At 41.2% G+C, this 24,133-nt stretch overlaps 1 protein-coding gene across 1 annotated transcript in view; it reads left to right on the top strand.

The window, feature by feature from the left end:
* Nucleotides 1–921: 921 nt before the first annotated feature.
* SPATA16 (spermatogenesis associated 16) overlaps nt 922–24,133 on the top strand; it is an 87,380-nt gene continuing 64,168 nt past the window's right edge. Inside the window, exons 1-3 of the mRNA XM_042881041.1 lie at nt 922–1,013; nt 15,767–15,932; nt 17,912–18,517. Coding sequence (XP_042736975.1) covers nt 922–1,013; nt 15,767–15,932; nt 17,912–18,517 — 864 coding nt within the window. The remainder of the gene's footprint in view (nt 1,014–15,766; nt 15,933–17,911; nt 18,518–24,133) is intronic.

Genomic DNA, 24,133 nt, shown 5'->3' with positions numbered 1-24,133 from the left:
AAACCACAGTAGTATTTATCCAGTTAGCCATCCATAATAGGAGCAAATAAGAAAATCAATATTTCCCAAGATATTTTACACCTCATCTTCCATATTTTTATGGCATAGTACACCAAAGATGTACTATATTCTTGTTGTGAAGAAAGATGCTTTTAGTTATTTAAAGTTTGAGATCCATTTAAAAATGAATTTGATTAAAGTCAGATACTCACAGGCATGGAATTATGATATAAATAAAACAGAACATACTTTAATGTAATATACCACTTCATTTTGCTGAGATATTTGCAGAAAGAACACATTGAAATCTGCTTCCAAACTACTCTAAACCTAATTCTGGACAGTACAGCCTGGGACAAAATGAGGTATGTTAGAAATTATGGTTCTGGTTTTCAGAAGTATTGGCCACCAAAGCCTATATTTAACTTCAGGCAAAATTGTGTTCGGTGTGTCCGAAAATCAGGTCCTAAATTAAACATAAGTGTTTTTACCTGGGTAGCATCTCTCTACCTACCTCCCACAAATTATATAGCGATAGTTCCTCCCATAGGGAAATTGTCTTTTGGATAATTTTAAGATAAAAGCACAGGCCAATGTCAGCCCTCTTACAAGCTGCATACTAATGCAAGGAGGGGAAGGAAGGATTTATTTGGAATCTTCTAATTGACCTCAGTGGAATTGGGCCTGGAACCATTAAAACATTTATGAAAAGCAGTTATGGAGCATGAATAGTACTCAATCTAAAACATTAATGTCTAGGTAATATTAAAAGTAATTTGTTTAAAAATAGCAGGGAGGGGAGGAGCAGGAATCCAGCTGTATTAAGGACTAAATTCCTCCAACTTTTTGTTGGTCTTTTTTTATCGTTATTTTTTAAGCAGTTCGTGGGACAGAAGTTGGTGTTTCTCTTCAACCTCAGGAATGACGTGCGCTGTTAAAAGAGTTAAAACAAATGTGTCTCCAAAATTGGTGTGGTTTGCAGCAAGTGAGAACGGCATATCGAAAGCCATAGGGTATGCTCAGAAGAGGGGCATTCAGTTCCAGGATGTCACAAAATGTTCACCATCACCACATCGTGATAGAAACCTTTTCTTAATGCTGTGATAGATGCTCTACAGAGTCTACCCTGAGCTGTTGGATATGGGAACATGCAAAACCATCAATGATGCAAGTGCCAGTGCTTTATAAAGGGCAGGCATTACCAGAGGGATTACCTGCCTCCCTAAGGCTGTACCAGTAACTGTGTAACATATTGTCTTGAGCATGAGCCTCTGTTCATTAATCTTTATAAGAGAGGGGATTTACCTTCAATAAGGGCCTTTCATGGCAGCTTTTCAGCTAGCTCCTTGTCCAAAGAGAAGCTGTCGTTAGTGTATGATCTGAATTTAACAAGCACCTGCATGAAAACTGCCTTGCAAAAGTTAGCCCAGTCAGCAAGGTGAAATTGCAAGGTACAAAGAGAATCAGATTTGCAGAAACTGCCTGTGTCCTCCTCCCTGCCCTGCACATCTTCCCCGCAGCTCACAGAGCACTGATTTCTCCTCTGGTCTCCTATGATTTATCTCTAAAATCTCCCAATGTGAACGATGTTCACGTGCACCTTTACCTTTGAACACATGAATGTCACGTCATCTCTGCAGTCACAAGAACCTCGTAGTCGTCCTAGAACTATTAAAAAAACCCACAAACTTTAACTTAATTATGTAGCAGCCTACATTTTGACCGGAAAAGATCTGCAAGAGTATGTGACACCAATGCTTATTTTCTCTTATATTCTTGTTGAGACACAGCAGCAATGTGACTGAGTCATCTCACCATGAGCCGTGACTGCTCTGTCTGGAGGCTGCCTGTGCCCAAAGGCAATGCCTCACCACCATCCTGGCCACTCACCACAGCCCACCCTTGTCTACCTTTGGCTACATGCAATTTGTCATGAAATTATTTGAGACAAGCTGCTTTTCAGATGAAAGGCAAAGCATTTCAATTTGAACTTTTTATTTCAATATCGCCTCAAAGTTGCAGTCTGACCACTCCATGTCTTTAGGTCTCATTCACTCTCCTGGCTCAGGCTATGTCTGCAACCTCTTTCTCAGGCAAAGAACACAACTACTTCATTTTCTTGTTTATTTTTCAGGAAAAAAAAAAAAAAAAAAAAAAAGATGCGTGTTTATAGCAAAGGAACAAAACATTCACTAAAAAATAACTTACAAACATTTCTCAACTAGGTTTACTTTCTATTTTTTAAGATCTGTCCCCAGTAACGAATCTTCGATGCAGTCAGCAAGACTTTTCTTCTGCCTAGAAGTCCTACTGATATATAGCCAAATAGAGAGCGGAGAAAAAATCCACTCTTGTATGTCACTGGACTCTCAATCTATTTTATGAGCCTTAAACACTAAAACTCTTTGCACAGTAGGAATTTCGGATCTAGAAACTCCATTTTTTTCTCCTTATGTGGCTTTTCTATACCTGAAGTTTTACTTTTCATGAGTATTTTTAACCAGCAGAAACCCTTTCAGACTCTTACATCTTCCCATTGTCAAGGAAGAAAGCAGCAATCCTGTGAATCAGATCCCATGTGCATAATCACACAACTGCGCGAACTAATCACATACATAAAAAGCATTCGGTTCCAACATTGCTGCATAGGGAATGCTTAGCTTTAAAATTATGCTGTTTGGACTAGCAACGTTGAATACATCTTATGAGCAATCTATCTGCATCAGTACTTCTTTTTTTCAACTTAAATCAAGGTATATGGCCAACCTGATGGTGTCTATAACAAGCCTGCTGAATACGTCACCTTCTGCAATGTTTACTTCTCTTATGGTTTCATATTTCTGTTATACTAAGATGCACATGGTTAAAATATATATTTTAACTGATCAGATCTAGGATTTTTATAGTAGTAAGCTCAACCAAGTTTATGATGGACTTCAAATTTGTTACTCAGCATACTGCCATTATCCATCAGAAATAGCGTAAGGCTGAAGGGCTGAACTTTCTGCCTATCCCAAGAGGACTCATTTCCAGCACAAATTTGCCATCCATGTTTTTATCCACTGTACCATGTCCAGGCCTGGGGGCTCACCATGGAGATGGACAGGCAGTGGCAGGCATTGGGGTTACAGGAGATGAAGAGTATTGGGCACATGGCGTTCCTGGGACATGGGCAACTGCAGAAGTTGGGGATGGGAGGAACAGTGGGGGTGTAGGGGACACCAGGTGGAGAGGATGGAGATACTGGGGGCTCTAGGACGTGAAGACTTGGGTAGGGGGGCAGTGGTTGTTAGAGACATCAGCGTTGCCAGGGTGGAATGTTGTCTTTTGAACCCTGGTGCATTCTGCCTGGCATGCAGCTGATGGCAGCTGGAGACCTGCCTGGTAAGTGAGAAATCTGCCTGCTTCTGTGCTGTGGGGCCTGGGTTAACCTGGCTGTAACTTCTCCCTTTGAAGAATAATAGGATATTAATAGATTGCAAGGGAATGGAGAGGGTGCCTGGCTGGTACAGAGGGAACCCACGTCTCCCCATCTGTTACCTTCAGTCTTAATGGAGTGGATGTTAACAAGAAAGCTGCATTTCTTTTTCTTTACCTCACTCAAATTTACAGTCCAGGCTCAGCACTTTCCATAGACTACAATGAGTTTCTTCCAAGCATCTCTTCTACCTGCCCCAAATCTCTCCTTCCATCACCTAACATCAGACTTTTCACATCTCAGCCCTCTCTACCCAAAGATGTCATTTGGCAATACAGATCTTTTTAGGCACCTGTATCAACCACTCTTTTGTTTCTCTCCCTCCAGAGTTTTTTTTAAACTCATCTCCATTAGTCATCCATGTTTAAAACAGTCAGCCTTTAAGATCTAGGTAGGGAAGGGCTTTCTCCTTTTCTGTTTCAGTTTTGCTTCTGCTCTGTAAGTTCCTTTCATTCCTAATTCATTCAGACTGCAACATTTTCCTTCAGGACAAAAAAGCTTAATTATTGTTTATCTGGAGCTCCCTGGATTCTGTCTCCAAATAACTGCATCATCAACAAGTCCCCAAATAGGCACCAGGAAAATTCACACAAGAGACAATGAATGATGCAGCCTCCTGGGAAAGCTTTGCTCAAAGCTTGCACATTGTTAGACACCAGACAGCCCAGCTCTAAGGGCCCAGGAAACACAGTTTCATCAGTTCTGCTCATCACCCAGCTATGTTTAACACTTTTATCATCTTCCCTTCCTATCTCTAGTGCCTCCTCAGATCTGTGATGCTTGTCCTTTCTTACAGATCCCCTAGACATTTCCATTTTCTTTCTCTCCCCTTTTTCTTTTTCGGCCCTGCTGCACTTTTCCTCACAACTGTTTTGCCCCACTCCATATTTTTAAGGCCGCAGATCAGTAAGCAGGGAGAGGATGCAACAGTTCATACATCTGGGTTTCACCTCAACTGCATAGATAAAGTAGAAAGCCATATCCAAGATGCGCTTGGGGAAGCAAATGTGCAGAGGAAGCCTTTGGGCTTAAGCTACTGAAAGAATAAAAAAAGTTTGAGAGTAAAATTATTCATCTACCAGCAAAATGACATTGTGTTGCAGTCTCCTTCTGGCCATGGGATTCTTTAGTCCTCGGCACCTAAACAGAGAGGTGGCCACTGAGAAGGGCTCGATGTCTGTGAGTTTTGGCATCGCCTACCCTGTTCTGAAACGCCTCTTGAACCCACACAGTGTCCCAGGTTGACAGCATGATTCCTGCATATCTTCCTCCATCAGCTCTATCTTGCGGTCTGCACTCGTAAGGCTTATTTCTTTGATGTAGGCGTTGCAGAGACTTACATTATACTGCATTTTTGAAAGCATTTGCTGAATTTCTTTGAGGATAAGGTCAACAAGTTGCTCTGATTTATGAGTGTTCAGCACTTTAGTGTCTTGACAAGTGAGTAACGACCTTACGCAAAATCCGTTTGTGTTTTAGAACGATTCTTTTTTTAATTATGTTCATCAGTGGAGTTCAGGTGCCAATAAGCATAAGATCACTCCTCCAGCGGGCCTCTCAACAGTCTGAGATGCAGTACCTTACTGCTAAGGATATTTCTTTCCTCTGGTTGGTCTCTTTAAAAGCATCTTCTACAATGAATATGTAGCAGTATAATAGGACCCTGATCTCAGATGGCACCATTTAATTTTATTTTAATGATGGCAATAAATGTACTAAGCACAAACACTGTGTTCAACACAGAAGTAGATTCAATACATTTAACTGGATTTTGAGATATGCTGTCCATGAACAGACACTCATTTTCACACAGATCAGAAGTGGCACCTCAGATGGTACTTTGGAACATGATGTAATGTCTGTCATCCTCATACTGGGCTAAGGAAGAAAAGAAACATTAGGTATCCACTCCAGCCCTGTGAAAAGAATTTTTTTTCATATACTTGGATTTTATTCCATTATGTTTCTATTTCTTCATTTAATTTAATCATACGTCCCAAATCTATTTATCCAAATGCATCTGTTTTATACTTGAGGAAACACAATCTGAAAAGAAAATGTAACTTTTTTCCAGTAAAGTTTAAAGAATGGAAGACAACTAATTTTAACATATTGCCACTTAATGTCATCTTGTTTGCTAATAAAATACATGGTAGAGCATTTTCAGTAATCACTTTGTGAAAGAAAACAGAGCTTTCCTGAGCTAATGAATGGAGATACGGTTATTAATTTATAGGATGTTCATCATTCTAATTCCTTTGTGTTTCACAAATATTAGTAAGTTGATCCATGCACCACTGAAGAGAAGTGAAGTCTTATTAGCTCTGTGAGGCACAGAAATCACATGGCTTGCCCATACTTACCAGAAAGATGCATGTAAAGTATAATTAGAATGGGGAAAAATATTGCTCTTATTACAGTATCCGAACAATAAAATCTTCCCTCTCGCATTCAATATTGCCAACCTTAAACATTAAACATCCCCAGGCAGGCAACCAGAACATCTCACCAAATGGAAATGATTTTTATTTTTTCACAAAGACTCTCTTCTTTCTTTTCTTTTGTTTCCTGAGCTTCTACATGATATTTGAGTTATATTTCCAAGCTTTTTCCTACAGCCACAAGGGTTAGCACCATTATTTTAAAATAAACATTCAGGTTGTCATCTAATTGCGTTTCTTCTAGAAGGCAAGCTGTAAACAGCATGCTAAATAGGATGAGGTCTGCTGCTTTTCAAGGTGCCCATGCTGCCCATTCTGTAGTTGCACTATTTACAGGTAATACCATAATACATTACATTAAGAACCAATAAATGAAGTATTTTCTTAGATATGTTCCCTTCATGGTGCCTGCTCCTTACAAAATCTTAATTTTTTTCTATGCAAGTTGGTAGTTTTGCCAGGATATCCATAGCTAAGCATGAAAAATTAAGAAATACAGATGAAACAGTGTGGTAACATTTTTCAGATGTAACCACTGACAAACCTTTCCTGGGCAATCTCTGGACGGACCTAAGAGTGAGTCCTTCAAAGTGTTTGCACAGGTTTATCCTTGCTCTGACAGAGTCACTGGAGCTTTTAACAGGGGGTGGAAAGGGTAAGTTAGGCCAGCAAACGGGCGACTCCATGTACCACTGATGTTTTGAAAAAATACGCAGAAAACCTGAGATAAGGAAAACATTGTGGATAAGAAGTCTGTTACAGTAAAGGCGGTGACGCACGGACACGGGTTGCCCAGGGAGGTGGTGGGTGCCCCATCCCTGGAGATGCCTGCGGTCAGGCTGTGTGAGGCCCTGAGCACGTGGTGGAGCAGTGAGTGCCCCTGCTCATTGTAGGGGAGTAGGACCAGATGATTCCATGAAAATCCAGTATACACTCGAATGCTGCATTCTGCATTTCCTCATTACAATGTAAGCCCCAACCCTGTAAGTGCTTGTTTGTACATCTGATGTTATGCAGCTCTGTGGGACTACTCAATTCCATCACATTTAGATCTGTATGTGTGTGTTTGCATGACCATGACCACGAGGAAGACTTGCTCAATGTAATAACAACCAGTTGAAAAACAAAACAAAAATCAACTCTAATTGTGCCCATTTAAATCTAAACATTTGAAATGTTTAAATGGTTTAAGAAATGGTTTAAGTATGGTATTTCAGAGTGTAAATGCTATAAAAACTCTGAAGATTTTAGGATCCTCTGTAACAAGGCTATTATAGAGCATCACTCCGATTGACGTTGGAACTAATGCAGCTGCAAGAGCAGCTGCAGCAGGAATCCACAGAAGCCAGCATGCAAAGCAGGCCCTGCTCAAAGTCCCTGGCTTTACTTTCATTTGCCTTCCCATTTATTTATTAGCTGAATTCCAGCATCTTCTGTAACGATGCCTTGTTGGGATTAATTGAGGGTCAAAGCTCAAAAATTAAAAACTCAGTGTACTGCCTTCTGCAAGCCAGAGTCGGTCTGACAGCAGCCAGTGCTGCTTTTTCAAAATGAACAATTCAGGGCTGTTCACCAGTGAGATGATAGCAGTCAGGAAAAAAGAGCTTCAAGGAGGAGGAAAGATACTTTGCAGCGAGGAATGCAGGTCTGCAAGAGCATCCTTGAGCTTTGTGTATTTAAGGCTACATTTATGCCTCTGGGCAAGAGCAGTAAAAGATGATACAAAGAAGCCAAGCATCATTCACCATCCAAATCTGCATATGCAGCAGCCTATTAATGCAATGATTTGGGTGTGTGGCCAGAAGGTACCTGTACTCATGACACACAGCAATCAGAAAGCCATGCAAAAAATGTTGGAGCAAAAAGAATGTGTTGGGAGATCACAGCTAATAGCAACGATCTCACCGTGATGTCTGCATCTCAAAATCAGCTGAAAAAAGGGAGCAGATACAGTTCTCTTCCAGCTGATGAAACGCATTATTAGAAGTTAAAATTCAGGTTGCCACACCTTGCATCCACTGGAGCATTGTGGAATTATCTCAGGAAAGTCATAACATAAGACATTAGAGTGATGTAACTTAAAGGTTACAAAAGCAGGGACTACAGAATCAGCATTGGTCTGTGACAGTGTTGGCTTCAGTCCAGGTGCAGTTCATAGGAAATAAAGGCTATAACCAGCCACACTCTTAACGTGATAAACAGAAACGCATCGGTATGAACTTCTGCATCAGATTGCTTTGTTTCCTACGACTGCTGTGTAGCTGCATAAAGGCATGCCAAAGACCAGGTTCTCTTGCATATCCTAAATGGGAAATCTGCAGCTGTAGAAGTTGTGCCATGTAGTATTCTGTTCATTGAGGGTATGGAGGAATATTTCCCTACTGTTCTTGTAGCACTACAGGTTAACATCCGTATTGACAAAAATAATACAGCAGAGGTGATAAACATCCACAGAGATTAAAATAATTGCTCAAAAGTCAATTTTTTTCATTGGAAAATGAAGACACTGAGCTAAAAGAAATTACAACCAGAAGCCATAATGAGAACCTAAAAGCTGTCAAAGCAAAACAGCTGTCTTGAATGTTAATCTGAGTTGTTTCAGCCAGTCCTTTGGCACAACCTTTTTTCTCCTGCTAACTTTCATGTCACAGCTGTGGTGGCACAGAGCTGCAGAACTGAGGTGCTGCTGTCAGGAGCTCTCATCTCTGCACACGTTTGCTCTCCGTCATTACTGGGTTTTGCTTCACCTGCCACCATTAAACCATTACATGTCAGATTACAAAGCAATTAGGGGTGGAATACGTAGCTGTAACGCACAGGTTAAAAAAAAAGTTTTAGAAATTCCAGCTCTAAATTTTCTAAGTTTGTAATGATAACTCTGGAAAGTATTAAAATACATTTTAATGAATATAATCCTACAATTACTGACATGTGCTTCACTGGGTGTCATATAGAAAATTTTTATCTTTCTGCCTCTCTCTTTTTCCTTCCTCCCAGGCTCCCTTTGCCTGGGAATATTTAAAATTCATTATTCCACGCTGTGAGAAATGGAATCAGTGTAGTTTGAGTATTTGCTAAAGCAGCTAGCAAAACCAGGAGGTGGACAGATAAACGCCAAGTCCTTTATCATAGATTCTGACCCTGACTTTTTGCCTGGGTCTGTGTATGTATCTCCAGTGAAACCCCTCATCAGGATCAGGCAACCGCAGTGCCGCTCACAAGGAGCCTGAAGGATGGGTAGCAATACCTCCCACCATTGGGCCCTGAGTATGGAATCAGGGAGGAATGCATGCAGTGCCATGGCTAACTCATTTAATACCTCTGCTTAATATCTCTGCCTCCCAGTGGGACTCATAGTATTTAATTACATATCTGATGGGAAATTCAGCCTCGCCCTGCGAGCTGCTGTGCTCCCTTGGCTTCTCTTACACTGGAGAAGCGCTGCACTTCGCACAACTGGTCCTGCCATGAAAATTAATTAGTTTATGCCTGAGCAGGGCTTTCAACATACAGATCATTCCGTATGACAGAGTGGTATGATATAACAGATGGCGTTATTCAATTGAATTCCAGAGCCATAAGAAAATTATTGTCTCTTATTTTTAATCAAGCAGACTCCAAGGCAGATTAGCCCCTAATGATGCTGCTTTGGCTATTTCAGCAGCTCTTATTGCCCCCAGAAAAGTTTCTTTCTTCTCCTTTGCACTGTGGAGTTTTCATTGCTATACAACCCCATCAATAAAGTCAGCACTAGGTTTCAGGTTAGCCTTTACCTTCAGTGTACAGTAATTGTTAAGACACCAAGTTGCAGGTAAATAGAGAGCTTTGTCGGTTTGGAAGGAAATCTCTCTACTTCCCCTTGTTTGGTTTATTAGGTTTTTACAAACAACAGCCTGTTTAACTATCACTCATTGCAGGGACATCTGAGTCCAGAAACAGCTCTGAAAGTTTTAGAGAATTAAGCACCAGTAGTTCTGCATTTCTTTTCATAGCATCAGACAAATCTCAGGTTATAGATATACATATGATTTCATATGCATGAATGCTTCAGTGCCCTCCCACCACTTAACAGACTCTTTATTGGCCTCCATAACCCAAGCAGAAGAATTCCAATACTGCCTTTAAGGGTCACTTGAGTTGAAGCTTCAAGACAAATTGTATTGCTGGGGACATAAAAATTCGGTCGCTAACTTGGCAAAAGACAACTTCGTTTTGTTGACTAAGAAATGGAGGTATAGTGCTGCCCTGGTCTTCTCTGCAAGGATGAATTTCTGCTCATAGGCACCAGGTTGTACTCAAAAGAATGATCAGCTTCTATCTTTTAGACTTGCTAAAATCTTTGGGACAGATCACTGTTAATTTGTGCTCTCTAAGATTTCCCCATTTCTCATTTAGGCTGTCTTCTCCATGGAGCCCTGCTTCAAGAACAGGTGATTTTCCTGTACCCTTTGTCTGCTGCCCTATTTCCTCATCCCGGATTGTACTCCTCTGCTCTCACTCTTTTTCTTTCATTTATTGCTCTTACATTGGAAAACAGATACAACAGTTATAAAAAACAATAGTACAAAAGAAATAAAAGCCACAACAATAAAAGTTGAGAGAAAAGAAATTCCTGTTAACATCTACCAAGGGAGATTCCTCCTGCAGGGAAGGGAGCAGTGTGGGTGAGGAGGACATTAAGAAGGAAGGCAACCTGTCAGGCCATGAAAATTCATTTCGTATCTTGATATGATGGTCTTTTTAACCTCAGACCCCTATCTGACTTTTTTTTTTTTTTCTTCTTTCTTTTCTTCTTCCCATTCTCATGCCAGCCTTTTCTCCTTGCTGCTCGTTTTGGTTGAAGGTTGTATGGGGAGCTTTTGTGTTACTACCTGAGCAAAGAATAAGGTGTTACCTTGTTGTTTAAGTGGTTAGTAAAATGAATGGCTTCTGAATCTCAGTGCCAAGTTCCCAGGTTCATTCTAATTACACAGGTGAAGTAACCAAAAGGAAGGATCACTACTAACGTTGTCTTCATCAAAATGCAACAGTCCTAGTTAGGAGCTCCTAGGCTGCAGCTAACACTTTAGCAAATTAAACACCACGGGAGGAAGCAGTGGAGTTTTGTGAGCCACAAAATAGGTAATGGAAGTGTTTATGGGTTTCCTTTAGGTTCGGGCTTTCCTAGTGCCTGGTCCCATCGGAATGTGATTATTTTGTAGAAGTGAAAGAGAGTGCTCTCCACACTGTGAGCTCTCATTGAATTCCTGCCTTGTCCTGGAAGCAGGGCTGCCCAGAGCAGCTCTGAGATGCAGACCTCTTAATAGCACATTGGCAGAACTAATCAAGCCCAGAGCACAGTCTGCAGCAACCCTCCTAAACCAAACTTTGGCCCTCTGCACTCATTCTTTAGAAGTACTCAACTCCCACCATTTCAAAGCAATCTTTTCAGAAAATCAATAGTTCTTCATCTCCTTCAGAATGAAAGCAAGTAGGACACTTGGACGTTTGCTTTGTAATCTCTTCAAAAATTGCTTTCTTGTCTTCCCAACAGAATTAGGAAATATTGCAGTACCAAAAAAAATCTTGGGCTTTTCAGCACAACGTCTCAGTACTAGCACCAATCTTTGCATTCCTTTTCATTTAGGGATTACCCTAAGCTCATTCTCCCCACAGAGAGGAATTGTTTGTTCTCACAACCCCACTTTCCAGGAGCCTGCTGGAGAAACCTTTGCCATTTAAAAATTTCTGTGTTCTCCCCCCCTTCCTTCTCAGTGTCCCTTCATGCTGCTCCCCCAGTGCTGCACTGCTGAATCCAACCGCAGAGGGCTGGCTGGGATTCACATCCCATCAGACGCAGCGCTGACCTTTTTTTTCCTAATTGACAATGTGGGGCTTTGTGCTAATAGGATGACATCATTACACCAAGTTGAAATGCTCTCCCCGCTGTCTCATTTGTTTCTCAGTATTTTTCTCCCACACTTTCAGAGGAAGCATTTCACCAGGAGGGAGTGTAAGGAAGACAGTTACACAGTGCCTGAAAATGCATGCAGAAAACATCCTCAGTTTGGCTCTCTTTGTTTTCCCTTAGTCACACCAGCTACTGACCACATATCCTGAGCCCTCACTGTGTATTGCATCTCCCTTTGACTTCCTCCAGGTTGTCAGCTGATGACTGATGCTTCCCTTCTCATTTTCTTTGCCTCCTTGTCCTGAGATATGTTGCTGGAGATTTGGGCTCCTTCTTGATTTTAACTTATAATTGTAGTTGTTATCTTACTGTTCTTTTATAGATTTCATCATATTCAAGCAACATGTTAACAAAATCTGAGAGCATCCCCATAGCAAAAAATAGTTAATTGAAGTCTCTGCACTTGTGTGAAATTGTTGGCTGTTAACTTCTGCTGTGATACCCAATAATATAACATTTCAAAGTAATATTTTAAGGAGCACATGGAGAGAAAGAAGCCCCAAAGCAATGGAAAATATTAAGATCTTTATTTAACTCTCGTGAGATTGGCTAACCCATTTCAGTGAGTCCTATAACCTACTAAGATGCTGTCTTAAAACTAAAGACAAAAAATGGTGCTTAATGCTGGTTATAGATGGGCAGCAACATGGGGAAGCATGCAGTCTTGCCTAAGAGAAGGAAACAAATAAATGCACATGCTGTGATGGAGAAGATCATGAGGCAGCAACCTCCCAGCCCTGCCTATTACCTCCTCTCTTACCTTTCCCATTGCTGATACATTGGGTGCTCCTGCCTTGTAATTCAATTTAGATGTCCTTAATCTTTTCTGTTAAAGATATAAGTATTTTATGCAGTACTTGTTTCTTACATTCAGTTTCTGACATTTTCACATTCAACGTCAGTTAACTTACATAAGCCATTATGAGCAATAGAAGGAATCAGCCTTTAAACGATAAGACTTAGCCTTTGCATAAGAGCATCTAGTGAACGAGCTGTTTGATTGCTGGGAACAGTAATTATTAATACAGTTTAATATTTCTCTTCTGTCTAGCCTAATGAGATTAGTGTTCTGTTGTACTCAGCACCACATAAACAATTAATAAGTGACTTTCAGCCTCAAAGAGCAATTAGAATAATATGGTGAAATCCCTTGAACTACTCTGAAAAAACAGTATTTCCCTTGCCAAATTTCAGCCCAGAGCCCAATTTATTATTATTTTTGTGAACAGGTTAAATACAGCGAGTGAAAATAGTGTTTAGAGTGGAAGTGCTGACAAAACCTTTACTGCAGCAATATGGACAATGCAGCTGTAATAATGGCAAGTGTGCCCTTATCACAGCAAGAAAAATGTAAGGAGTTCTGCTTTTGCACCGAATGAGCCATTACTTATGTCTATCACAAAGAAATAAGAGTACTGAACAAAAAAAAAAAAAAAAAAAAAAAAAAAAAACCACCAAAAAAAAAGATACATTAAGGCTTTTTTTTTTTCCAAAAGACAACTAAAAATAAAAAAGATCAGATGTGACTCAGGCTTTCAAACAATAAAAATAGCAAGATGAAAGAACTGGGTTGCTTCATTGCCTAAAGAAATAGCTAGAATCTTAAAAAGTCTGAAAACTGATTGTGAGAGACTCACTTTATGGGCTGCTAAGAAGGTGCTGACCTTCGTCATCAATAGATTGTCTGAGCCTTTGTGGTATTCAGCAGTAAAGGAAGTGCTTAAAAAGTCATCCTGCTGAAAGATGGACTGGAAAAATCTCGGTTCAGATCGCAGCATCGCTGTTGTCAGTGCACACGCTCATTCAGAAAGTCTGTAAATCTAATACAGATAAACCTTGCTTCATTCCTAAGTGATGAAACTGGAGCATCCTCACCTCAGGGATGGTTCAGGATATCTGGAATTCAATATAAGTGAAATTATTATAGAGGAGGACAACTAATGAGCTATCTGTTGTGGGGCTTTGGATGTGTTTTGTTATTGTACTCTATTTCTCTGTCAGTACTGAGGAAGTGGGATATCACTTGTACAAATACTAGTGGCATCATTTTCTTTCACGTGTTCCATAGTTTTGGATGCAGTTTTGCCTCTTCCAACACTTGCACTGAAATGAAGCGTAAGCAAATGGCAGTCCTGTGATTTCACATGGCTTTTTGGGAGAAAGGATCTATTATGGATGAAAGAGTTCAGTTCCTATGTAGTTCTGGAAAAGTCTCATCACTGTCTAAGCAGTAGACCAATATGGCAGTTGTCATATGTATCTTACAGGAGAGTGAATTAGCCCTGGTGGGGAAGAAGTGCTGAGCTCACTAATACCTGGAGCTTCTGGGACAGTCAGTGAGGTACAGGAGGACCACCCTGTGGTCAACCTCTGTCTTATGCTGCAGAGAAAGTGAGAACAAAGCAAGAGAACGACAAGAGATCTCTGCTGGTTCTGATAGAGAGCAGGAGTTAATTATTCCTGTCTCCAAATCTGGTGCCTAATTTGCCAAATACATTTGCAAGTCATTTATGGGCATGTTCAGCATCAGAGGATGGTGGATCTACTTTGACTGCTATCAAAGGGTCAGTGTAAGGAAAACGGTTCAGAGGAAGGAACACAGCCATCAAGTTCCCTGTACCATCCCCAAACCAAGCAAATGCATGATGCAGCAAATTAGCACCGCAGAATGTGCAAGTGGACAGCCAGCTGTCCCTCACAGCTGTGCGCTGCACCATGTGCTGCTTAGATGCTTCCAGGCAGCCTCCTTCTCACTGAGAACTATAAGAATAAATTCCCCTCTCCTACCACTGCATTTAAATCAATGCTGAATGCAGCCCAGCAGTTCTGCCTTGCTATATGCAGATTTGGGAATACTGCCATACGCAGCCTTCAGTGTTTAGAAGGGTTTTACTTCACAGCTTTAAGGACAAAAGCTTTTTTTTTTAGGTGGAAATCAAAGTTTAAATTCAGAAGGAAAAGGGGCTCATCAAAGAACTGGCAAAGAATTTAACAACTCAGTGCCAGCTGAAGTGCCAGTGTGATTTATCAGCAGGTTCTTCTCTAATCTGATGTGAGATAATAGGAGAATGTGTTGAAAGCAGAATCAAGCTAGATACAGAACAAAAAGCATAAGCAATAGGGTTCACGAGATCATACACATAAGGAAGTTTATGTTATCTGGTAGGCTGGGCACTCTCCCCAAGAAGGTTTTCTTAGCCTTACGGGGAAGGCAACAGACAAAACCAGGAGATTTTAAAAGATAAATGATCTTAACATTTTTCTTTTTATGTTTTTTGTTTCTTTCATGTAAGCCTCTCCATTTGAAGATATATGGTTTCATTGCTAATCCAACAAAATGCTTAGCTGTGGGAGCTGGTAGGGTCATGGACAGAGGTCTCTTGGCCAGCATTAACCCTCACTATGCAGAAAGTGGGACCTGCTTGAACTGAGGAGGAGGATCATTCCCAAGAGCTCCCAGGTTTAGTTTCCTTCTGACTGCTGCACTAAACTGTCTTTCTATATTCCCCTGCATAGTGATTCATTAGGAGCATTTTACAGTGAACGCTTCCAAAATCAAAAACAGACATTTTAACAAAAGTCTAAGGAAAATACTTAACTGACAAAGATAATGATTTTCTAAAAGCTTTTCCCTAGCAGTGTTTTTATACTGAGGCAGTGATTAAAGTGAGCCTGCCCAAGTTAAAACGTGCTTCCATTGCACAAGCAAAGTCACGTTAATCAGCTTGAATACCTAAAAATACAATAGGAGCAGCATAAATCCACTTGATACAACAAAGTTCATCTTAGGTGCCGGTCCACTGGAGAAATGTCTGAAAGCAATTAATGGAATGTATTTCACTGATTATGCTCTGCTTTTTTTTTTTATTGCATGGTAAATTTACTGATCTTTTTAAGACAGCTTGGTCCAGCCAATTTGCCATCGATATTAAAACCACCATCAGATATTGGACTTTTCCTTTGTAAGATTGTTGGTGAACAGAAGAGTCCATTGGTCGGCCCCAAGTGCTCCATAGCACAGCATGGCTGCTCAGAGGAAAATTCTTGTCAACTTCTGTCTGATGTAGGTACTCAGTTTTCATTTCCCAGTGAACATCCCATGCTAGAGGTTGTAAAAGCCCTGCATTGCCCCTATGGGGCCTGGGCTATCCACAGAGCAATGTCACAGCCCCTTACATGACAGCAGTGTTGGCACAACGTGGCTCTGAGATTACCAGGCTCATCCCCTTGGCCAGACCTGGGGCTGGCTGGAAGATCTCTGCTCCACTGCACAGTAGAGATAAATCATAATTTCCTAAATTACCTGGTGCTGAAGCCAGTGCTGGAAAATGAGGCTTCCAATCTTTAGACTGTGCTGTGGTTTGTTTAAAAAGGGACTGAGTGTCTAACAAACAGGTAAAATTGCTGCCAGATGCAAGTACATTAGCCTTTTCCAGCTGCTTTACTGCTACCATTCAAAATAGTTTGCTATAAATATGATTCCTTTGAGCTCTATTCTGACGAGTGCAGAGCACTATCTGAGAAGGGCCATTGGTTTTCCATCCCCACTGAACTTGGTAGGAGCTGTGATTGCTCAGCACATCACTGAAAAAAGTCCTCTGAAATTACCTTAAATCACACAATTATCCCCTCACCTCTCACTCCCTCTCTGGCGACCATGGAAGAAGGAATAAGTTTCTCCACAGGCAGTTCTGTATCAACTGCTCATACAGCCTGAAATGCTGTCACCTCTTCCCTTTACCCTCTTCTGCACATTTCTGCCACTGCCCTAAACACCACAGATTCACTGTACTACAGCATCCAAGACACGTTCTGGCAGCTTTTACAGATACAGCAGACTCAAGTTAAAAATCTGTCTAAAATCTCTTTTTGAACAAAGAGAAATGCACTTATGATGTATCTTTCCCTTGTACAGTCTGTGCCCATAGTTAAGTGCATTAACCTGGTGCTAAATGTACAAGGGCCTGCTAAACCACAACGTGAGGTTAAAAGTTGAGTGTTTGCACTCAACAAACCATTGTGAAAGATGCTTGTCATTAAAGCTATTTACAATCACACTTTTCATTACTACTGGAAAAACTAAGAAGAAAATTCCCTGTGCCTCCTACCTTGCTAAGGCAGATGAAAATCAAAACTTCCATTGAATCTGAGCGTGATGATGAGTGTGCAGTGCAGGTCTTATCACTTTTCCTTTTTGCACAAGAACTGGTTTAGAAGAAGCCTGCGTTGGGCTCTGCCTCATGCACTGATTTGAGGCTGCTGCCAGCTCCCTGTGCTGTTAATAGGGCAGGGCTGCTTCTCCAGCAACAGGCCAGTGTTCTGTGCAGACAGTGCACAAGAAAAGTGTGAAAAACCCAAACATCAAAACCCAAATCCAGATCTGAATTTTCATACCGTTGTTTTAGTAGGAAGGCATATTTAAAGGCTATCTGGTTCGACTCCCATACAATATGCAGGGCACCCAGAGCTTGATCAGGTGCTCAGAGCCCCATCCAGTGTGGCCTTGAGTGAGGGTATCAACCAGCTCTCTGAACAACTTTGGCAATTTTGCTCAAATATAGCTGAAGCTAAGATTGCTTTGAGCTTGTGCCCTTTGGAATGCGGCCAAGGTGCTAATTTGTTAGCACTCCTCTCTGGCCTCAGTGACCGTGCTTAGCAGCTCTCAAAATCCAGGCCCCAGCGATGTTTTGCTCCCTAGAGCACGCAACACAAGTCAATTAGTCATAGGTTTTTGCTCTTTCTTGTAGTCCTTATGATTAAAAGCCATATTTTCCCTTCTTGCTGCAGGTACAACAAACTAGTGCAACACCATTACTCTACATAACATCCATCATAAAGAGCTATCAACTGTAGTTAAGATGCCTAAAACCTTTACACCCCTTATACAGGACGGAGACAGTAATTACCATGAGCCTGATATGCCATATCTGAAGAGTTTCCTCATAATGCTGCATACTATGTGCTGAGTGGAGAAAATATTTGCAGACTTTTTTTGGCTTTGCAATGTTTGAGCATTTTTAACTTTTCTGCATTCTCTCCTAGGACTCTTTCTTTGTTCAAGTTATGGAATCAGAAAACAACACTGACTTTCAAAAAGATTTCTTAGGCACGAGTGGCCAGAATGAAGCCTCACAGCAAACACAGGCTAGCAAGGAGTCAAGCGTAGCGGCAAACAAATTGAATGATATTCCAGAGACACTGCAAGAGGTCAAAAACCACCTTGGGGATGGAGCAGTAGGAAAAATCACGGAGAGAATAAAAGAGGCAGAGACAGAGGAGGAAAAACAAAGTAATGATGTAGGCAGAGCAAGCCCTAAACGGAAATCAGAAAACAATGAGAAACAAGCCAGAAAAAAAGAAGCAACAAAATTAGGAGCTGGCAATCCCTTAACCCCTCTGTCTCATATTCCTCTGCACACCCTGATGCATGTAGAAAAGGAGCTGGTTTATGCTGAGGAGGAGGAGATCGCCTTTGAATTCGCGGTGCCTGCAGCATTCCTTGGCCGTGCTGATGCCACCAGTGCGTTGACCAGTGGAGCAGTGCCACGGCTGGACGAGCCGCTGCAGGCGGCCCTGCAGGAGGCCAGCAGACATTACAGGCAGAAGAACTACGCGGCGGCGGCGGGACGGTTCGCAACCACATTGGAGGTACGGCGGTAGGGCAGCCATCAGAACCAAACATCTCTGGGGCCTTAACTCTATCATAGAATCAACTGTACTATCATAGAATTGCTCTCAGTGAAGGAATTTAGAACCCATAGGAAAAGAAATGCTCCTCTTTTGAATCTGGTCTGTATCAGGGACAAACGAATCAGGAGAGTCCCCACCATACCCCAGCCATCCAGGCACTGCTGGATGTTGAACTTCTCAGTTAAACACGAGGTCTGGTTTTCCTCATTTTTCCCGACAGCAACTCCGCCATTTCTCTCTTTTTCTCTAAAACCCACTGATTGCCATTGGATCTGCATAGAAATCCTTTTCTTTCTACATGAGAATAGACAAGTCCAGTAGGGAGCAACCCCTCTGGACACAGCCAGCTTTTTCTTCTGCAGCTGAGAGTTCACACACGAGTTTTTGTGGCAAGAAGGATCTCTTGGCTGCCCGAGACACTAAAGAAATAATATGACATTGGCCATGATCTTTGAAACTGATCTGTGACTTTCATGACTTTCTGTCTCTAAGTGCTCAAATTTGAGCTATCCTAAATTGATCTGCCCTCCAATAAGTAGATATTTCTATGTTTGCAAAAGCAGAGCCTTTCCCTGTTTCTGGCTGAGCCCTCGTAAAGGAGGTATACAAAAACCTCTGACATTTCTGAAAACCTTAGCCAGGCAGAGAAGAAAAGAAAAGGGAAGGGAGTTCCCAGGACTCTGTCAAGGTGGTAATTAATTCCGTGAGGGTAGAAAGAGAGAAAAGGTGCGAGAACCCCCAACAGGTGGGTCATGGTTGCATCTAGCAGCCTCCTGGTTCCTGGAAGCCAGAGCTAACAGCACTTACAGTAAAACTGATTGTTCAAAGTTGTATCATTATTCCCAGATTTCTCTAGTGCTGCTAATCTCAGTTAATTATATTGGAAATCCCTTGCATTATGACCATGTAATTCATAACGTGCCAGGAGAAGTCATGGTTCATAATAATCACATAATGGGCAAGGACTTAGACGTAATCAGATTTTAGTTACCCTGTCGTGTTTCCATAATGCTGCTGTAAAACCGACATAATCACAAAAAAGCACCAGTTATTTAAACACTTTTATCAGATTGACGTACAGTATCTTTCTCCCTCTCTTTTTTAAACAATGTGAGATAACAAAAATTGGATTACAATTGCTGGGAACAGACTATGATAAACTGTTTGCTTGCGTACAGAATGAAATGTAACAGTGGCATCAGTCTCTCAATTTTTAGTGATGCTAAAGCTGCTAAATAGTGGCACTGTGCAGCCAAAAGCTGCTCTTATCAGGCAGCATCAGAGCCTTTTGAGCTCTGTACCTCCACATGCATTGCTGTCTTACAAGCGTTGGAAGATGCCCTATATCTTCACAATTAACCCAGGCACTAACATTCCCTGTGTGCGTGATGGCTTGACTTTTGCTGTGATACACGATGCAAAAAATCACTTTCTAGTAGTTGTAAGAATTTAAAAGAGAAAAGACACTTCAGGCTCTTTACAGGAATACGGCTGGTGATTAAAATGGAGGACTTAGAGCTGTGCTCTCTGGGTTCTCCCTAATGTTTCATCTCCATTGTGACCCCAATCACTTCAGCTGTGCACTTGACATTCTGAAAAAGGGGCCAGCTGTACTTGTTTCAGTGCTGTACTGCCAAACTCAGTTCAAAAGCATTTTTAAAACATTCCTTTTTTTTTTTTTTCTTTTATATATTGCTGAAGGCATTTTATTTTAAGACAATAAGTATTCTAGCAGCAAGTGAGGAGAATTAGAAAGTGACATCCTTTTCGGGCTTTCCCCCCCCCCCTCATTCAGAAATGAGCTGTGATGAGGACAAAAACACTTTTCAGTTGAGAGGAAAGGAATACTTGTCTGTTCCAAAGGGAAATGGAAAGGCCCATAATAGACATCCTGGGGAAGGAATGAGCAAAGGTTAAAGAATTCCTTCCCAGAACGGAATGGCTGGGAAATCAGGACATTGTAGAGGGGGGCTTCTCAAGCTGCCTTGCAATCCCACTCTGCCCAGAAGCAAAACCAAGTAAGCTCAGAACATGTCTGAAAGACATTTCTAAGGGCTCCATATCTGAAAACCTTCACTGAGATGGACATCACATCTATGTCAGCATGCTGTGATAAACCTTTCTCCCAAATCTCCCATACCGCAAAGCATCAGACAACTTGTTCTTTATCCTGTCACGAAAAGCAATAAGCCACCCTGTTCTCTCTATGCGTGCAACCTCACAGCAAATCTTTTCTCAGTTTTCTCTAAATTAAATAAATTCACACCTTTTAGTATTTTCTCCCAGGTCATGTGCTTTAAACCTCTGCATCGTGTTCATTGCTTTTCTCTGCATCAGCTCCAACTCCTCTATTTATTCAGATATAGACAAATTGGAGACCATGCAGAGAAAAACAGAAAACTTAAACAGCTGAGATTGAAACTGTGATTGTTTTACCCACGGCTCCTTGATGAAACACACACACACACACACACAGATTCCTCCACATTTAATGTTGGTAAAGAGTACCATGATCTGTTACATCTCAAAGGTCAGGAATTCAGAGTTGTGGCTTCTGGTGCAAAATGTGGACTGGTATTTTTCACATTTAAGGAAATCGAGGTTTTAGTCTGACATCACAGCATTTTAAATGAGTGGCTCTAATCCAGAAAAGCACTTGTACAGCCTCACATTTCAACTGTATCACTAAGGCATGCTTCCTTGTTTATGTTTCTTAACTATTTTTAAGTGAAAATGTCTTTTCTAGATCTGCCTATATTCCCACGTCATATTATCATTCTTTCGCTCATGTTGTTTTCCAGACATACAAATAACAGGCAATTCTGAAAGCCTTGCACTGGAGTTGTTAGAGTCAAGAAAAGGAAAGCCATCAGGCAGAAGGGAAAATTGAAATGCATGTTTAATTTAGAGACTTGTATCTGTTGGGCAGCATACTGCTGATTACTACAGAAATCAGGAAGGCAGTGTTCTCAAAAAAGGAATTGGTGGCTTCTTTCTATTGCTATGCTATTTAGCTACCATTAAATTAATCAGAGGGGACCTAGTGTTAGTGAGCTGCACTATAGTTGACCTGGGAGAGGAAAAAATAGTGCTCCCATGGACAACTGTCACCATTAGAGCTTAAGAATTAAATACTTTCTGAAGGAAAGGGCTGAAGAAATTGGGGCAACAGTCTTTGGTCTCCCACCTCCTAGCTCAGTAATACGGTATATTTGGCAGCTACATTGAGAAACACTGTAAATTTCCCTAAATTTTTGGCATCCATATGTTGGAACGTAGAAAAATAGGACTTGAACATCTGGACTGTGATAGGAAGAGTATGAGAAATGACTCTAGCTTAAAACCTCAATGGAAACTGTATACGCATATCTAGAAAATCTCTAGCCAATTATTAACAGCTTAGTTACGAAATAACATTAAACCTTCATAAGGATCCACAGATTTTGTCTCATTCTAACTCATGACATCAGGGAGTATAAAAGACTTCAGAAACATCAATTTGTTTAAACCTGTACAGATTTAAATTCCAGACTCTGTTGTTCTGAAAATAACCCTCTCATGATTAAAAAATCAGTGGGATATGTTCATCATGCCCCAGCATCCCACAGATGGCTGCTGTGGGCACCGTGAGCTAAATATCACTGCCATCTCTGTTCACGTACCTTGGGTTTTCAGGCCCTTTCCTAGGGCATGTTGTGATTCAGTGCTTGCAAAGAAGGCCATGGCAAGACCACACTTCCAAGCAACAATATTTGCAAACAGAAAATATTTTCAAAAGGCCACAGCATCAGGGTCTTGCCAGCGTGCCAGTGTAGAGTTAGGCAGTATGGTTTAAACAAGCATTCATTCTATCAATGTCTTAATGTAGGATGAGAAGCAAAAGATGAGTATCTTCTATATAAATACCAACAGGAGAAGAGGTTCACTTTAAGCAGTGAATGGAAAAGCGTAAGAGTCTCTCTGAACCCTTGCTGTAGACAGGGAAACAGCACAGGATGGGGATATTTGGATGTGCTCCATGCTGAATCAGCACTAAGTGCTCCAGAAAGGTGGATACAGCCACATTTCTACCCTCTTTTGGAGTGCAAGAAGCCCTCATTGTATAATCCCTTACTTTCAGGGGCACGGGGATTGGAGCTGCTTATAGAAAGGGTAAAAAATGCAAATTCATAGAGATCTCCTCATCCTCCTCTCACCAAGAAGAGCTGTACCAGGACTAGGCATGTTTTAACACCATGAAACTTGAGTGCAGAAGGGATAACATGTGAAAGGCTCAATATTCGTTTTTAACACCAGCTTTCTGGAGCTAAAAATCAGACTCATAAATTGTCTGTTTTATCATCAGCCCAGGTTCTCTTGAAATTTCTTTTTGAGAGTACACCAAGTCTTGGACAGAGAACAACAAAGATGACAGTCACCGATTCCCCAAACCTGAGCACAAGATGCTGACTTTACTCTCCAGAAATATTCTTCTAACCTCTGATAACAAATTAGTTTCCCAAATACAGCCTACTCATTTAACTTGCTTTATAAAAAAAAAAGAAAAAGAAAAAAAAACGCAAAAAGGCCTGATAATCAGCAGTTTTCCTCTCCCCATAGTGCCATTGCTATATTTTTAGGCTGCAAAGCCAAGAAATTGATTTTTTTCTACCGATACTTAACTGTCTTTTATGGCTGCAGAAGATTTTAGACCAGGAATGTGAAGCTTACAGATGGCTCAAATCTGGCTTGTGGGATAGAGTGGGAATCTGTTATAATGATCCATTTGGACACGCTCCCATCTTTTGATCACTGAATTTGAATCTATTAATCTTCTAGGCATTTCCAGCATGCCCATCACCATGACATAAAGCTGAGGAACTGCACAACTATTTGTCTGTACGGATTCATGCCCTCATTCTTCTTGCCTGAAGTGCTGTTACGTATCTGGCTTATAAAGTGCTTTTTTCTCAAAGGAATACTACACGCCGGCCATAAAACAATATGTTTCCTCATTGATGTGCGTGTACGAGAACAAAATCCCTATTCCAGAAAGGACAGACCATATTTTCCAATCATTTTCGTGCCAAAGCAGATCAGTCAATTTCTAATTAACTCTAATTGGCTTCCTCACATGCTACTCAGTTATTTACCTGGAGGTGACGAGTGCTCAAAAGCGCTAAATATTTTCTTCGTACTTTGTAAACATTGAGCAAACCGTTGATTAAAAATAATAATCACCCACCACTTGTCACTTACAATCAAAAGCCTCATTGACCTAGACACGTGCAAGCCTCATGCATTACTGACACTGCAAAATGCAGACAAGGGCAACGTAATTCTCTCAGTAGGAAAAGAGGAAGAAAAATAAAAGAGAAACAAAAGACTTGGGACAGCCTTGGAGGAAGGGAACTGGTGACAGGATGACAGCTAACGGCTTAAAATTGCACCAGGGGAGGTTCAGGTTGGATATTAGGAAACATTTCTGATGATAAAGAGCTGTCATGCACTGGCATGCACAGCTGCCCAGGGACTGGTGGAGTCACTGCCTCCAGAGGTGGGCATAGCTGTGGGGATGTGGCAACTGAGGGACAT

Source organism: Lagopus leucura, unplaced genomic scaffold, assembly GCF_019238085.1.
Source record: "Lagopus leucura isolate 7727_CA_CO unplaced genomic scaffold, USGS_WTPT01 Super-Scaffold_100029, whole genome shotgun sequence".
Taxonomy (NCBI): Eukaryota; Metazoa; Chordata; class Aves; order Galliformes; family Phasianidae; genus Lagopus; species Lagopus leucura.
The sequence above is the reverse complement of the archived record's forward strand: the minus strand, read 5'-3'. Positions and strand labels throughout refer to the sequence as shown.